At 44.5% G+C, this 18,299-nt stretch overlaps 1 protein-coding gene across 1 annotated transcript in view; it reads right to left on the bottom strand.

Annotated features, from left to right (window-relative positions):
• Nucleotides 1–208: 208 nt before the first annotated feature.
• The window catches only part of tnfrsf21 (tumor necrosis factor receptor superfamily, member 21), a 36,818-nt gene continuing 18,727 nt past the window's right edge, over nt 209–18,299 (bottom strand). Inside the window, exons 4-6 of the mRNA XM_030109880.1 lie at nt 11,809–12,074; nt 6,039–6,333; nt 209–3,063 (exon numbers count right to left, since the gene is read on the bottom strand). Of these exons, the coding sequence (XP_029965740.1) occupies nt 2,834–3,063; nt 6,039–6,333; nt 11,809–12,074 (791 nt within the window). The 3' untranslated portion in view covers nt 209–2,833. The remainder of the gene's footprint in view (nt 3,064–6,038; nt 6,334–11,808; nt 12,075–18,299) is intronic.

Below are 18,299 nucleotides of genomic sequence, written 5' to 3'. Positions count from 1 at the left end.
AAATATTATTTTGGCTTATAACTTACGTAAGGAACATTTGCAGAATGTCGGCTTAAATTCAACTGAGCTTGGGGATGCCAAGTTTCCTGAAACGGCCGTGGACCCAAACCCCCCACATACTCCTGTGAAAATCTGTCGCTTCTCAGAGATTCTCGAATGAACCTCCTCAGAAAGAAGCTTTTGAACAACACAGCCTCAAACCACTTCATACAAATGTTTCGAACTTTATTCGGTTGATTTTTAAGAGGTTACATAATAGTAAACATACTGGTTACACGTGTGAAATTTACTGTAATCATCCATTCAAAGCCACATTTCGCTCCTCGGTAAATCAGAAGCTGGCGTCCCGCGGCGGGGAGCGAGCCGCCGCCTCGTCCTCACCCACTGCAGCAGCAGAGCTTCAGACTGGCTCTCAGTCTGGAATACTTCAAATAGTCCTTACAGTCCGGGGCTCCACGCCCACGTTCCCTTGTGTCGGGGGAGGGCTGCTGACAGTTCCCATGAAGCACCACTGTACCACGGACGCACCTGGGGCTGGGTGAGTCCGTCACCGTGGAAACGCTCTCCCAACAGCAGGTTTCTGTCTTTTTTTTTTTTTTTTTTTTTTTTTTCAATATTTCATTTTTTTGGGTGGTGTTTTCTAAATGTTAAGAAGATCGGATGCAGAAGGAACTGAAAGAAGAGCCCGTGATCGTCCTACTTCAAGTAGAGAAATGGAGTATGTGAATGCCCGTCAGAGACAAAATCATAGTGCTAACAGAGACAATAACATAATGAATCATAAGAAGTAAATATAGAAAAAAAAAGAAACACTACAACAAAATTAAATGTTAGCTAACAGCATGTCGGAACAAAAAAGAAAATGGAAAAAAAATGTAATAAAGGGCCCGACAGCATGAATCTGCCTCCAGAGAGGAAAACATCATTAGTGCATCAGTGTTACATTTTAAATGACTACAGGATGGAAAACTGGACATCGTCGGACGTTCAGGCGGACATGAAGCTCCAAAATGCATGAAGAACACTTTATCAACGCTACATGAGCTGAGGCGGGCGGGGAACAGCGAGCGGAGGGCTGGATGTGCGTTTCAGTACCAGGAGTTCCAAAGCAACATCAAAACCTGTTCGGTTCTGATTCACACCGAACAAAATCCTTTTCTTTTAATTCTTTCTGTCAAAATAACAATAAAACAAAAGAAAAAGTAAAAAGGCAAAAACCATACATCGGAATATTAGTAAGAAAAACTTTAGTTTTGGAGTAATTTGAAAGTTTCTAATATTTTGGATGTATAGTTTTTCCAAAGCTACAACAAAGGGAACAGAAGGAAAAGAGAAGTTCAGGCACGTGACTCAAAGATCAATAAAATCAAAGAATAATACCAGTGTCATTTAGAGCTATAGCTTATTCGTTGTTGCTTATATGGAGTTTCCTTTCTTGCAGTGACTGCCGAGCTTTATCTTAAATATCATTTTCAAGATTAAGATGATGATTATTGGTGAGAAAACCTGAATGAATTGGCACCAACAAGGAAAAAAAAATCAAGAAAAACACGAAGGCATCGGTCATTTAAAGGACCAGTGTGTCGGGTTTGGTTTCATCTGCTTCTAAAGGGGTGTGTGTGTGTGCGTGTGTGCGTGTGTGCGTGTGTGTGTGTGTGTGTAAACACAGTGATTCTTAACTCCAGGAGATAATCTCCGGTTGGAAAGTACAGAAGAGATTTGCCTAAGCGTGACACCGTGGTCCTTCAGAATGCTGAAAGTGCTTGTTGTGTCGTTCTCTGTGGAGTCGCCACGTCAGTGCCTCAAATCAACTCTTCTCTCAGTTCGGAGGTTCTGGAGGACGACTGAAGCCTGGAACATCCCCCACCTCCCCACAGGGATTTCTCCACCTGCAGGAACACACCTGAGAGCAAAGACTGGCCGCTGTTGGTCTTTCTAAGAAGCTCGGAGGTGAATATGATAAAGAGCTGAAGCTGGGAAGTGTGAAGGACCCTGGTTGGACCGAGTCTGAAGTGCCATCTACATGGTGACGGTTAGCAAAAACAGAAAAACAGATCATCGCTTCTAAATCTGAGGCTTCGATGTGACAAAGAAAACCCAAAACTTTGTGTTTTTGGGCGTAGGAGCCACTGAAAACACACCTTTCTGAAAACGGGGGGGTGTATTCTGCAGAGTCCTGCTGCCTCAGTCAGGATGCCGCTGCTCAGATGTTTGGTACTCGAGGGGGGAGTTCTGGGCTCCTTGGTCAACTGTGCATGACGTGAAGAACACTATCCTACCTGAGTTACACGCTCGTACCTGACCAGCAGGGTGACGCCTGAAACCACTTCACGGCGGTTTACTGAACTCACACGGCCTGCAGTCACCAGATCTCAGGCCAGTGGAGCACCTTCAGAACCCTGTGGAGCTCAAGACACCAGTGGGCCAGAATCAGAGCAAAGCCTTCGGGAGATACTTCCAGTACGTTCTCCATCCGTGACACAGCTAACAAAGCTACCCGACCAAGTGTTTTGTCTCTAACTCCGTGGTCCACACGCTGTGGCGGCGGCGGTTCAGAGAGGTATCTGTCACGTGTTGGTGGTAAGTCCCAGGCACCGAGGTCGCCAGACCCGAGTGTCGACCCTGTTTTCAGCCGGAGCGAGAGAGTGATCGTGCACACACAAGACAAGTAGGCGATTGGAATAGAAGGAGAGGTGTAGATACGAGCACAGAGTTATAAAATCCACTAGACGGTGTGGATGAGGGGAAGGCCTTCCCCGTACCGGGCGTAGCGGTCAAAGATAGCGCCGTTCTTTTTCCCTCCTGTACCGCTTCCTCCTCACTCCCCCCCCCCCTACAGCAGATCGGGCAGGTGACTGTAGACGGAGTCCAGCAGCGTCTGGCTGGCCTCCTGACTCTTGACGCCGGCGATCTCGAAGAGGCGGTCCAGCTTGTCCTCGGCGGCCGGGATGGCCTCGATGACGTGCAGCTCGTCGGGGTTCAGGATGTGCAGCATGTCGTCGAAGATGGGCTGCAGGTCGCACGGGTCCAGGCGCACCTGCCGCAGCACCGTGTCTTTCTTTTCTGGACGGACGAGGAGGAAAGAGGACAAACGGAAGAATCCACGTTTACCGGAATATTAACAGTCATCCTTATCGCTTCGTCATCATCATCATGGCTTATCTTTTTAGAAAACCTTGTGAAAAAAAAAAAAACAAACAACAGTGAATCTCTCTGATTTGATCAATTTAAAAACCTGTTAAAAAAGAAAAACACTGAAAAGTGAACTAACTTTAATGTAGGAATTAATCACCTTAGGCCAAAAAAATCCTTTTGTTTTAAATCAAAACTGTTTTTCAAACCACTTGTTTTTTCATTCAGAAGATAAATGATGGGAACTTTATGAAACATGATCACAAGGAAGTGCTGAGCTAAACAAATTCCAAGCATTGTGGTTTTCATGAACTTGATTTTCTTGCCAAACCACATTTATTTAAAGTGTAATTTGTTTCACTTCATTGTACAGAACTCATTCAGCAGCGCTGCTGTTATTTAAATACTGCTGAATATGAGGAGAGTCATTCAAAGAATTCTTTCTTTCAGTCTCGAGCAGGTTCTTCTTTAGCGAAAATCTAAATTCAGAGAAGATGATACAGTCTTTTCAAAAGCTTTTGCAATTTTCTAAACATGAATAAATGATTGATTTCACAGATGATCTAATTAAAATGGTTATTTTAAATCCATTTGAACCAGGACATTATTCCTGCGTTACTGAGGTTATTTAAAAGCCTTAAAATATGAAACCATGCAAGTCAAATTACAGATGTATATGAGGATTTTATGCAGCTAAATTTAAGCCAAAAGTATTATTAATGAAAAAAAAAAGTGACTGAAAAAAAGCAAATTTTAAAATGAAAGTTTAAGGATCTTGAAATTGAAATTAATTAAAAACACTGTATTAAGAAACGTTTCTGAAAGCATTTTTCAACTTTAAGGTAATTTTGATTCAGCCGTGGAAATGTTTTGATAAAATAATTTATTTTCATTTTTTTCAGTTTTTTCAGTTGCAGATTTAAGGTTTAATACTTTAAATGTGAAGATGAAAAAAATTCCATCTGAAAGTGAAGAAATGTTTTGAAGGTGAAAATTAAATCTGCAACTGAAAAAAACCTTAAACAACAACAACAACAACAACAATAATAATAATAATAATAACTTAAAAATATTAAAATAAATGATTAAAAAAAATATTCCAGGGCTGGATAAAAGATATGTTTAAGTTAATAAAAAAATCACAAACATATATTTTCTTATTTTGAACACAGTGTTCTTATTTATTTATTTACTTACTTACTTACTTACTTACTTACTTACTTATTTATTTATTTAACATCAAACCTTGAACTTTCCATCTGAAATGTTGATTTTTATTCATTTTTTTATTATTAACAAAGTTCCTGGACTGGATTTGGCTCCACAGGATTTCTTTCATTCATTTATTTGTATGAACACCTGAATACTTTTATGAATGGACTGAGTCAGGAGTTGTCCATCCCTGGTTCGACCACACGAGGGCAGTACGCTCCAACACATCAGGTTGCTCGAGTCCCATCATTTCCCATCTCTGGGTGATTTCCACAGAGCCTGATCATTACAATCACTGATGTCTCCTTTCCAGACAATTCTCAGTTTGCTATTCAGCGTCAACCTTGTAGCCTGATGACAGTCGGTTCTGCACATCAGAACCTCTGCAGGTCTCTTCTAAAGGTAAAAGAACGAGGTGTTTAAGAAGGTTTTAGTAAGAAGGTCTGGAGTTTGTCTGAAAGCTGTGTGAGACGAACACATTTGAAACTGTCCAGTAAAACTAAATGATGAGTTTTTAATCCCTTTATTTTTATTTTCTTGGCAGTTTTCAGCGTCTTAAAAGATGAAAACTGAACGTTGGATCAGTTGAGATGAAGAAAAATCCTCCAGCTGATCCGAAGAAAGAAATCTAAGTTTCATGTAAATACAACATATTTCTGGTTCACAACTTTACTGAAACACTAAATGTGGATAGTTTCTATGATAAAACCTTTAAAATGATGATTTGTAATATATCTTTACATTAATGTATACTCTCTGTGATTAAGTTTCACTTGAAAATCTGATCTAAACTATTCACTGAGTTGCAAAAAAACATACTGATAACAGTCTTATTGAGGCGTGAAACATGAGGCCAATGGGCCAAAACTGGACCGCAAGAGGCTCCAATCTGGCCAAACCACCAAAGTGATGAAAAGAAAGCTAACAAGCTAGCATTAGCCTCAAAGAGAGGTTTTAATAACATATGTAAATCAGAAATTGTATATACATTTTTTTAACCATTTTACTTTATTTTACATCAAAATGTTTCATCAATTTTTATTTATTTATTTATTTTTTTGGAGATTGTGGTTATTTTCTGAATATTTTTTAGGTTTTGTTAATAAATAAATATTTTCATCACATATGCCACAACAAAGAAAAACATTTAAAAGTTTAAATTGAAATTATCAGAATGTTTGACCCTCCTGGTGTAGAACTGAATGAAAATATAAAGATATCAGAAAATGTTTAAAATGTGGTCAAAATTTGAATTAATATTTTCACACAAAAAAATTCAGGTAAAGGAATAAAAATCTGAAACACTGAGTTCGATTTGTGGATTAATAACATATTTGTCACATTATCAATACACACTGTCAAAGTCTGGAAGGTTGACATGATTCATATGATTCATATGAAGAATGATATTATCGATTTCAAATGTGATTCAAATGAAAGACCGGAGAAATAGAAAATACAGAAAACAAACAACTAAAGTCAGAAATAACTTCAGTAAGAGGAAGATTGTGAAAAATTCATTTGTCATATGAGTCATTCAAGCGGCTCTCTCAACACTTCTCGTGCAGCGCCTTTGATTCATTATGATTCACTCATGCTTTAATCGAGCGATCATCATGACCACATCTCCCACAATGCCAATGGGTCTTTGGTTAGTATTGAAGAAATAAAGAACTGTGACGTTCATCGTCTACCTTTGGTAATGAAGGAGCCGTTCCGGCTGAGGGCCGAGTCCTTGCTGGAGGTGGAGTCGCAGCGCAGCAGCGGCTCAGACTCGTCGGGGAAGAAGCCTTTGGTGCGGTCCACAGGGGACTGCTCCACGCCAGCGCCGCCCGCCCGGACCACGCCGCCGCTGCCGCCGCTGCCCCCGCTGCTCCCGCTGGCCCCGCTGCCGACGCTGCCAACGCTGCCGGGGGAATCCAGCGGCTTGTGGATGGGACTGAGGCTCTGGCTTACATTCACTGAGGTCATCAGCTGGTTGATGTCAAACTGTGGAGAGAGACGGAGCGAGGGAAGGACAGGATGAAACAAAACAGACCAGAACCTGATGAATCAGAGCCATGGAGTTCCACTGAACCATGCTGGAGCTGACTGACTCCTGAGAGCGACACACTGCTGACGCCTGTCCAGGTTCTATCAGGGAGCACTTGTGTATTTATATCGGTGAAAAACTAAAATGGAGCCAATCCAGTGCAGTGCAGTTTAAAGGAACTGCCTAAAGTCACGAAACAATCGATTATGATTTGTCCAAGTCCGTGTCTCACACAGCGTCTGGTGTTTTTACCCAGGTGAGAGGAGAGGAGTCACTCCACACTGAGCTCACAGTGATACCTTCATGACTCATGCCGTTCAGAAAGGCCCGTCTCTGTTTCCTCTCTCGCTCCGTCTTTCCTGTTATGCAGTCTGAGCCCCTTTCTCCTGAGCTCACAGCCACACTCCCCTCTCCGCCGCTCTCCTCGCCGTGGTAATGAACCTGTGGTCTGAACCAGCGAGGACTGGTTTGAGGATGAGCTCATGAGAGCACGTCTTGTTTTTCGCAGCACGGGCCCCGCTCTGGCCTGGAGGTCGTGGAAACACGGAAAATTCAACGGGGAAACGACTGAACGCAGAGGGCTCGTTTTCCCTGAGAGAACCGAAGACTTGAGAACGATCCGCACGCAGACGCAACACCTGCTCTCTGTCTGGAGCGCCGTGCCGCCGCCGCCGCCTGACCCGGCGCCATTCTGACGGAACAAACGCTCTCTGTTCGGCTGACAAAGACGCACTTACATATGCAAGGAGGCCCGTACGCAAGGCGTGACAAAGGCTCGCAGACGGCAGGCAGAAGGCAACAGGAACACGCCAGCAAGAGAGAACGCAACGCTCATTCCACATCAACTAACACCAGCCTTGTGGAGAAGAATTCAAATTCCTGTCTGCTGCTCGTCTAGAACACCAACCTCTCTGCTCCCCAGCTGTCAGGCGATGGTGGGCCCAACACACAAAAAAAATCCAGCATTTCCCACATGATCAAGAATGAATAGTGGAAATCCAAGGGTCAGTTTACACAGCTTTTCAAGCGCTGACCCAGAATTCCCTGATATTTAGGTACTGTGTCCTCTAAAGGGATTCCCGGGACCCAGGGCGTTGAAGGGACCAATGCCTCATGAACTCATCTTCAGTGAATGTGAATATGTGTTACAATTATGAAAATCCCATTGAAGAAGCATTATGTTTAACAAGTGCAACAGGTAAATGTACCCAAGAACACAGACCAGAGAGAGGATGAGGGGAATCTACTGATTCACTTCACATGTGACTCCGATCTTTGCACAGATTTGTCTTCAGAGACTGAGACGAGTGAAACTTCTGGCTAAATGACGCCAATCAGGACCTGGCAGAATTTACTATAATGAGATAAAGTCGTGAGGAGACGAATCCTCTCGAAGGATTTCAGGATCTGCTGCTATTAAACAAGTGTTTGGACCCAGAAGCTGATTTTTATCTTTCAGCAGGAATGAGATTGGACTTCGGAGTAGTGGGATCAACCCTAGGACAAAGATTTGGTGTCCATTTACATGGCTTTGAGAATCTGTTTAAATGACAACAGTGTTCAGAGAAACTGAAAACGAATCTCTGAGGTTTCATTAAAAAAACAGTCAACAGTCGGGACTCGTGGCCTGAAAACAGTCCAACATTTATGGTATCGTAGTCCCAGTCCTGCAAGCAGCCGGAGCTGCTGAGGATGAGCCGGACCGCCCGGTCGTGGACAGGGAGAACAGGACCTGCTGTTCCAGAAAGCTGCAGTGTGTGTGTGTGTGTGTGTGTGTGTGTGTGAGAGAGAGAGAGAGAGGGAGCTGCTGACTCCTCCTGTCAGCACAACACAAAGGCTTCACCGGGGACAGAGGCTTCCAAACACACCAAACACACACACACACAGAGGGAGCATAGCCCACTTTATATGTACACACACACACATAGAAACCGAGGCAACTTGCCTCACTTGGCAGATTGCAGCGGTGTGAAGGACACAGGGGACACACACACTCACACACACACTGGGAATATTTTCATTAATTAGAACAAACGTGTTACAGCAAAGAGCCCTGCCCTGCAGTAATTACTCCCAACGACTGATGAGCATCCGACAGAAACTGGTGTCTATTAACGACGCCGTGATTGTCATTTACCATCAACTCGTCCACAGCGCCAAGCGGAAGAGCCCGAAGCAAGACAGCAACACACCCTGCTTAATGTCAACGACACAAAACAACACATTCACACGATTGTCCTCTACTTCTGGGAAACGTTATGCTTTTCTGCAGAGGCTAATGGATGTGGTTCCTTGCTGTTGCTTTAAAGGGCTGTTATGAAGGCTCTGAAAGGTGCCTAATGGGGTCTTTCAGCGAAACTAGGTCGCAGACACTTCGCTGTGGCAATAAAGGACAAAAGACGACCGTGTGCTGCTTCGGTACCCAAGACCGGCCTGAATATGAGTCAGACATTTGGGACCGGTTTACACAACAACGTCTCACCTGAAAATGCATCGTTGTTGCTTTTCTGCTTCAGCAAAGTTTCACGTTTCAGCAGAAATGCTGAAAATGATGGAGTTTTAATACCGGACCATACCGGGGCTGCCGTCTGTTTATGGCATGAAAACGATCATCCACATGGACAAACGAGCAAGCCGGACAGCTGTTCTGGGTGTCTGTAAACTTTTTCAGTGGCTCTGAGAACCGTTGTCACGTAAACAGACACTCAAAACACAACAAACGGTCTGCGTTTTCACTTGAAATAGAAACCCATGAGACGTTGAGACTTGCCGGCATCTGCAGCGGTGGTCATCATCGCAGCTGTTCAAGGTCACTGCGAGGGGCAAACAGACATCAGGGGAGAGCTGCATCCCCGTCTGGTTTCAGCGCTCTGCTGCCACGGGGTTAAAAATAGAAACATGCGTCAGACGGCTGACGTCCAGTTCTTTCCACTGGGAATACCATCGATACTGTGAAAATGCAACAATCGGTGTCACGTATAGCCGTTACATAACTGATGCACCGACTCAAAGGCATGGATTCTATTGATCCACCTTTGACTCTGCACTGCCTGTACTGAAACATGTCCTGAAAACCAACAGCGGGAGCTAATCTCATTGTCTCGTTTGGATTCAGTGAAACTGTTCCCACCTTCTGTAAAAAAGTCTAAAGACTTCAGGAAACACATCATCCCACATCAAATGTTGGGAAGGATACCTCATTTCACCTAATGCCCGTTCCAGGAATGCACGGATACTGGAGTCAGCTTGGTATCAGACGCCTCCATGAACTAATAAAGATGCTACAACTGCACCACACCCGAGGTCAGGCAGCGCTGCATCAACTGACTTCAACCTTGTAACAGAGCAGCCGATCAGAAGATCCACAGTCACCCATACAATGAATTTTAAGATGTGAGACAACAATCAAAGTCAAGTAAATCATCCTTCCTGGTGGTTCCACCACAAACAGCTCCATGCGCCACACTGTGGATAATACTGGACCAACTTTGAGGGAGAGCCTTGGTCTACTCTGAATCTGTCAACATTACATTTATTACATTTAAAAAAACTATATTTACGCTTTATATTGAATGAAGTTTACAGCTGAAGCTGACGCAGACCCTGAACCCTTTCCTAGTGACGCTGCTGTAGGTTTACACTGCTGGGAGACCTGGGTTCACTATCAGAACTCTTATTTTGGAAGTCCACGGTCTGAGCCTCCATCACATTGTTGTTCTCCGTCTCAGCTCTATCCATTTTCTATCGTGATTTCTCACCACGTTATTTTGACCACTGCTTGTCTTGGTCATAATGTTTTAACTCTGGGTTTTGCCACGACGCAGCTGGAGAAGCTTCAGGGACGCGACATCGGGAACCATGTTTAGGGCTTTGTGGACTGTACCAGCTCTGTGAAGGATCCCGATCGTCCCTCAAGGTGAAGGTGACACCAAAAGAAGCAAATAAAAAGCATGAAGAATGACATGAGGCTCATGTGCAGGTCTCCATTACAACAGATTAAATATCTGCTATCTGGTCCACAATCAATCCATTAAGACAGAAACCGTGGCTGGAGACGACCTGCTGATTATTACGTGGTGATGAGAGACTGTTTAATACGACCAGAGCAAGACTGGAACTGTGCAAAGTCGACCTTGGAGAGAGTGGTCAAGAGCACTGATCTGATATGAATCTGAGAAGGAAGTAAGAATAGAGCGAGGAAAGTAAGCGGTGGTGAAGGATCCAGCGTGTCCCCGGTGTCCTTCATGGCTTCTTTCTGTTTGCGTTGTGAGTCGATACCGCCGTACTCCATTAACCGCCTGCCGGGAGATTCTGGACATGCGGGGTTTTTACTGAATTACATGCATGTTGCTGCTCGCACGCCACCGGCTGAATCGTGTCGATGCATGTCGGACGGAATGGAGAACAAGATGTAACATTCTGATGTTTCCATGCTAAAACTTGAGAAGAGAAATAACAAGTGACAGCAGAAGCAGTGGCTTGATTTGTATGAAGGGCCTGAATATTCTCCAAGGCCATGGTCTGGACTTCTGCCACTGAAATAAATTAAATTAAACTGGACTACTGGTAACAAAAAACACCATCTACAGAAAGATGCTATAAGGCCAGACTTCCTGTTATGAAATGAGGAATGACGATGAGGAAAATGAAATGTTTTAGTGAAATATCGGTTCATTTATCCAGTCAGTTCACCAGCATGACTTCACTAAAAACTGAAGTTAAATTGGTTTTATGTACTTTGAAATAATAAATGGTAAGCCTGGGTGCAAATAATAAAGAGTATAGCTTAAGGATGCACCAAAACTACGAGTTCAAGTATTAAGCTTCAGGTAATACAGAGTACTGATACCAATATTTATTGGACCCGATCCCGGTATCAGTATAACCCTAAACAAATTGCATTGTTGACGATTGTTGGCTAAAGGCTTTTATTGTGAAAGTCTGCCACCACTGGACTTTATTGCATTCACTCTTAATAAATGCAGTTTGACGTTTTGATGTTTTCATGAAATAAATTTCATTTTCTCCCACTTCGTAAAGCCCTGTCTTGCCTGACTCCCTCCCTCCTGGTGTGCTGCCGCCCAGGCTGCAGCTCGCACTCTGGCTGACCCTCCCGTCATTCTATCCTGTGTTCCTCTTCAAACGGTCTCACAGAGACGCCAATCTGATCTGGAGTCACATCACTTCCTTTTAATCTCCCTCAGCAATCTCCCAAAAGTGTGCAGCCTGCTGGGAGCCACTGCGACACAAAGTGCAATTAGACTCCAAACATCCAATCATCCGCTCGCAGCAAAGTGCTGCTTTAATGTGAAGAACGCGGCCAAACCGCGGGGACGGCTTTCAGAGGGACACGGCGGGAAGCTCTCCCAACAGATCAGACGGGCGGAGAACAGGCCGTGCTGCGGCGTGCGAGGGCCTCGCCGCCCACCCACCTGCGGGTTGTCCTCCATGACGCAGCGCACCTTCTCCACCACGTCGATGCGGCGCTGCCGGTGCAGGGCGTTGATCAGCTTGGCCAGGTTGGCGTCGCCGTCGCGGATGGTCCAGTGCTGCAGCGCGGCGTACGCCCGCTCGTGGTCCGACGAGTAGCCGTTGGAAAAGGCGGCCACCTCGCGCTCCGTGGCGTTGGCCAGCGACTGGTAGATGTCGATCCACTGAGTGCCCACCTGGGCGGCCACCAGCTTCAGGATGTCCACCCCTGAACATGGAAGGAGAGAAAGAGCAGCACGTTTAACGACTCAGGCAGGTCAAGATTCTGGACTTAGATCTGGCCAGCTCGGCTCCACGCACAGAAATACTTCTGGAATTACACATTTGCAGCATGTCCACTTCACATGACCCCTGAGACACCAATTAACCGCCAAAATGAAAATTCTGAATCGAAAACTTTGCTTACATGGAACCGTTTTAACAGAACATCTGTTTCCATCCACCTATTCTTATTCGAATTTTCAAAAATAGCGAAAATAAACATTAATGGAAATGCTAAGGAATTAAAAAAAAAAAAAAAAAAAAAACAAAGGCTGAAAATCCACCCCAAAAGTTTTTACACTTGGACAGGGTGGATTTGTCTGCATATCGAGAAAAGATAATTTGACTTTTTGCAATGCAATAAAGGATAACTGATCCGGATCGATGCCGAAGAGAGGTCGCTGGGGCGCCCCCCAAACAAGAAAAACTAATAATAAATGAAAACAAACAAACAATGTAAGTGCTTCACTTCCTATAAATAAACTGCAATAAAAAGCAGAGAAACCTCTGGTGGAAAAGGAAGAGGTGGGTCTAATCAGCGATTCCACCAATCACAATACAAATGAACGACATGATATTACACCAATCAGTGCATTCAATGGCTGCAGATTAGGGTGAATTCAAGGTTGACCACCGATATCTGGTTTAGAAGCCTACTGAAACTTAAGAACGATGAAGCGCCCCACCATTAAAAATTTTGAAAACGGTCATAAAGTCATATTCCCACTAAATTCTATTTCAAAATATTCAGATGGAAGCCTTACTCATGTCAACGCACATCAGTTGGGCCTCATTTTACTTCAGGAGTGAAATGCAGCCTCATTTGACCAACAGTGAGATAAAATAATAGATAAAAATTGATAAATCTTGACAGCTCCTGATGCACATTCTGAAAATATTCACAACCTTGAAGGTGAAGCTTCAGACGCATGTCAGTAAAAGCTGCAGAGAATAAATTGTTTTTAAAGTTTTGAAATCCCACGGATGACAGCTGACGTTCCGGCCGGCTGGTTTTTGTCACCCTGCCGTCGCGCTGTCCCCATCAGAAAGACTCGAATGTTTCCAGTGAGCAGAAGCGACCAGCGGCCACTCTGCAACTGATCCGGGGTGGTGCAAGCCGTGGCCCGTGTTGCCTCCAGTGGGGTATTTAGCAGACAGACTCACACCTGCTGTGAGGCTGGAAATATGTGGAGCCGCTAATCTTGAGACCTGACAGCTGCTGGGGCAGCGCTGCCCCTCCAGGAGGAAGACTGGGATTCCTGGAAGTGTTTCGCGATGACGTTCGCCAAATCGGAATCCATCTTTGATTAAGGCAGAGAAAAGCTTGAATATCAAACACAGCGTTCTCAAAGTTGCCATGCTCATGAAGTTATCAGCACACTTCACTATCCAGATTGATTTCTGATTGGCAGCTTCTGAGCAGAAGCCACATGGACTCACAGCTGCTGGATTATGTAACCAGCGCAGGAGGCCAAGCATATTAAGGGGAGCGGTCAAAACAAATATCTCACTCGTCTCTGAACTTATGAACCTGTCTGCACCTGTCATGCAGCTGGTCTGAGAGCCAGGAGCAAGGAGCTGCACGGCCTCTTAGCTCATGCTCGCCTTTCATTTGATCTTCTCTTGCGATTTCTTTTCACTAATCAAGACCTGAGTGTCCAGTCCTGCAAGAGCGAGAGAGGCTGTCTGAGGTGCATCACTGCGACATGCCAAATATATATAAATACATGTCAAACAGTTGTTGGAAGCAGCCATCGATCCCGCCGCTTCGCTGATTCACATGGAGGCTAAACGCCACTGACCCTCTCATTGACAGGACCCCGGGCTGTCACACACCGGACTGGTTAAATAACGACAAAAACAATCTTTAAATTTAAAGTGGGAAGCTTTTACTTGTGGTTGTTGTGAACATATGTAATAAACCAAACAATTACTACAGAAAATGACTACAAAGCTAATTTTATTCAAACCTTTTGGCGCAAAACACAGTGAAACGCCCATAAAACTCCTCCTATAGTTGTTGCATGATGCCTGTTTTTCAAAACTCTCCCTGACGGCGTAACTCCGATGCTAGCTTGGTAGAATCGTCAGCTATTTTTCATAGCAGCTTCACTGGTATCTCAGCTCGGGTCTCATCTACAACACCACAAGCCGTGTAACACAAACCACAGCACTACTCAGCAGGGGAGATTACTATCACTCATAATCTCCACTGCAGGGGCTGGGCGTGTTGGTTAGCAGGCACACAGCCAGCTGTGTGAGGGAAATCATTAGAACCAGACTGGCAACACGCTGAGCTTCAGATCTTCCGCAAACCAGCAGGTCTTCTCGGATGTCACTGGTCTGAAGTGGTCCAGAGAGAGAGACCGCTGAGTTCTGGACTTTTCTGATATAAAGCGACGTACAGTTCGTCACACACGATGGAAGCAACCTGAGAGTCGCTGAAAGACAAATCGAATGGGCAAGATGGGGAATTAAACCTCCCACCTGGAGGACGGAGGATGACCCGTTGCAGCCAAAATTAAAAGAACTTGATGGAGTGTGTGACGTTAACGCCGTCGTGGTTTGAACTGGGAAAAACAGAACAGAACTCTGATCTGACCCAGTTTTAACCAGACACTCTGTGGCCCGTGTGCTGCTCACACGCACGTCTGCAGTTCCCTCCAGCACACTTTCAAAACACAAAACACTGTGTTGATTTGTGTTTTTTGTTTTTTCCAGTCATGTTCTTTTGGTTTTGTCCGTCACTGCATGTGATTTTCGATCTATCGTCACCAGGTGAAAGAAAGCAGCAGCGCCTGCAGAGTGTGAATGCGCCGTGCGTGTAAATTACAATAATGGCAAAAGTGACACATCGTTCAGTCCCAACGAGCATAATCATAGAAGAAGAGTGTTTAGCTATAAAGCGTCTGGTCCACTTTTCACAAACATGACCTGAATTCATCGACTTCAGTGTTTTCATCTTCTTCCTTTCACTGCTTGATAATCAGGTGTGTTAAAACTTGGTTCCACTGAAGCTCACGTCTCATCAAGTTCTTCTCTTTAAAGAAACGGCAGAAGATCACTGCCAACGGTCCCACAGCTACGATGGAGCCAGCTGATTCATTTCCACGCTAAAACAGTGGATCAATATCTCCACAGACAGAGTCATAAATGTTTTACTGTGACTAATCTTATCTTTCCAGTTTGGACAGAACGCTGAGGTAAGCTTCATTTATTCAGATCATATTTAACATCCAGTCGAATCTCACGGCTGGAGCGAGTTCCCACGAAAACTCAGCACATTTCTGATGAAGGTGCCAATAAATTCTCGTCACATTCCCGCACGCCGGTCGTGACGGCCGACTCTCTCTCCTGCTGTTGTTCTTCTCCGACGGCTGCGTGACTCCGCGATGACTCGGCTGGAAACGGGGACGCTGACTCATCCGTTTGCGCGGCCAAAACACAGCGGCTTCCTTGTTCTTGTCAGACAGAAAAAAGAAGGCGCCGCCGCGTTGCGGGTGCGAAGACGCAGGGCGTTGTATCTTCTGTCTTTAACATGTCAATCATTTTTAAATGACTGACGCGGTCAATCGTTTGGAATTAGTCGATGAATTGACACAGGATCGTGGAAGTCCATGAATCAAACTATGGGAATAAGACCTTATTAAAAATGAGTCGGTGCTTATTGTCATACAGTAAATCTCCCATGATTCTCGGTTTACCTCGGTTATTATTTTAAGGTGTCTGTTGGAAATTCGTTCTCTGTGTTTGATTCCCAATCGAGACAAGATTTCTGGTAAGACACAACAAATCAACCCTGGGCAGGGCTGCATTTAACACTGCAAAATTTCTACAATTAATTTAAATTCAACTAATTAAACAAACTATACGTGAGAGGCTACATTTGAACAGTCGCGTTTTCTGGTTAGGGTTTTCTCCAATGGATCTAATTTGGGTGATTCGTCTTTTTTTCTTTTTCTTTTTTTTATATTTTGAGTGCTGAAAAATGATGCATTCGCACTTAAAACACTGCCGTGTAAACTGAGCCAAACGCTTCTTAGCTGAATATGAATGAATGCTTGGAGATAAACTTTCGGAGTGGATGTGGGAGGGTTTGTTTTCCAGAAGTAAAATTAAACAGAGACACGCGTCTTATGAGGGTATTTATAGAATAAATTGGCAACAGTTCAAACTGCTTGAACAGACTTGCAGATGACTCATAACTTGTGGAGTTTGAACTCATTCAACCAATGTTTTTTTTAAGCCTAAATTCTCCTTCACTTACGAATCAGATGCTGCTTATAATATCGTCAGAGCACCATCTTGATGTTTCAGATTCACGTGAAGCCATGTTTTGCCTCCTGAAGATCCTCGTTGTGCGTCGACGTTACACTTCGGAGCATCCTCGGGTTTAATTCTTCTACTTCTGATAAGCTGATCCCTGATTAATGTCCGCCGCGGCTAACATGCTAAGTGCATAAATCCAGGATGATTCAGAGAGGCAGGAGCAGACGGATTAAAGCTATGCTAGCCAGCGGTAGTAAGTCACGGCTACACACACACACACACACACACACACACACACACACACACACACATCCAGGCTCTCACGTGTACATGGATGTATACAGACAGGGAAACGCGAGCACGCAACGCGCCGGCAGGCCGGTATAAATAGACATGTGAAGCTGGCACACATGCTGACGGACGCTTCCTGACTGGACACACACTAATTCACCACCGAAAATCCTCACATGAACTCTGACCTCAGTCGTCTGACCTTCAAAACTAAGTGCCAAACCCCTCACCCCCAAACTGAACCAATTCCCTTCGAAGACCGGGATTTCATTCTGACCTAAATTCACCAAAATCTCCCGACTGGAGACGGCTCGAACGTCCGAGGTAGAGAGAGAGAGAGCGAGCGTCTGCAGAGGCGTACAGTAAATCCCTGAGTCATGCTCAAGATTTAAATAGCGGCGTGGACGCCGCAGGGACGTGGAGGAGTGGCGTGCCGGCCTTCTGTCGACTCGTATTCCTGCTCGCCGGCCGACAACGCGCAGCGACAGAAGAGAAATCCCTCAGCCCTGCACGCCTCGCTGAAGTGACCTATATAAGTCTCGTGCAGATTCAGTATGTCAGCGTTCGGGAACTTGTGGGCATTTGTGTGTGTGTGTGTGTGTGTGTGTGTGTGTGTGTGTGTGTGTGTGTGTGTGTGTGTGTGCTTGTTTTTCTGCTCATGTGTGCCACTGCTCACCATCCTCAAGGCTCCATCGCTCTGAAAATGACAGAGTGAAAAACAAGAGTCCGACCTCCTGCTGGATTCATTGCGAGTCAGAAACGACTCCTTCTACTTCACTTTACTTCTGCTGTGGCAGATTTCAAGTGAGAATGCATCATTTTTGCCCTTTTATTTTAAGTGCTTTGAATTATGCAAATAAAAGCATTAGAAGGTAAGTCGGTTAATTTATGGGCTGTTGGTAAAAACCAGTTGTTCATTTTTCTCAGATGTTTTCGTTGATCTTTGACTTTTCATTCATTCAATAAAGAGAAAAGTGTCTAATCCGTGGATCAAAGATCTGGAATGTTTTAGTTCATGCTGTTATATATAATCATTATATCACTAGCTTTGGAAACACCCACCGTAAGAGTATCAGACAAACGCTCGCAGGAACAGACAGTCTGAGATCACGGACAGGTGAGTTTTACATCTGGATTCAAAAAGGAGAAGCGAGTCGATGTAGGAGAACTTCTCATGTGGAAGTGAGTTTCAGAGCGCCAGAGGACACAGTGGGGGGGTGGGGGTTGGAAAGGTGGAGGGCGTCTGACAGATAAGGAACAGAGAGCTTGTTTATGGCCTTGAATGCATGAAAAGAATTTTGCATTCTATCCTGAATTAAGCTGGGAGCAAGTGGAGTGGCTGACAGACTGAAAACTGATCTGAATTTACAATCATCTGCAGCTTCAGTTGGGAGAGCAAAGCGTCAACTCAGTGGTTCCCAAACCGTTTCTTGAGAGAATCAAATGTTCCCCATTGTGAACAGAAAATTCAAAATACACTCTTAAATGTACAGTTTTGTGACATCAGTGAAATAAATTCTGTCTCAAGCTTGAAGAGGGCTTCACGACCCTCCGTTGAGCTTTGGTGCTTCGTGCTGTATGGTGTTATGTGCTTCATAGTTCCCTGTGTTTA

The sequence above is a fragment of the Salarias fasciatus genome, chromosome 15 (assembly GCF_902148845.1).
Source record: "Salarias fasciatus chromosome 15, fSalaFa1.1, whole genome shotgun sequence".
Taxonomy (NCBI): domain Eukaryota; kingdom Metazoa; phylum Chordata; class Actinopteri; order Blenniiformes; family Blenniidae; genus Salarias; species Salarias fasciatus.
The sequence above is the reverse complement of the archived record's forward strand: the minus strand, read 5'-3'. Positions and strand labels throughout refer to the sequence as shown.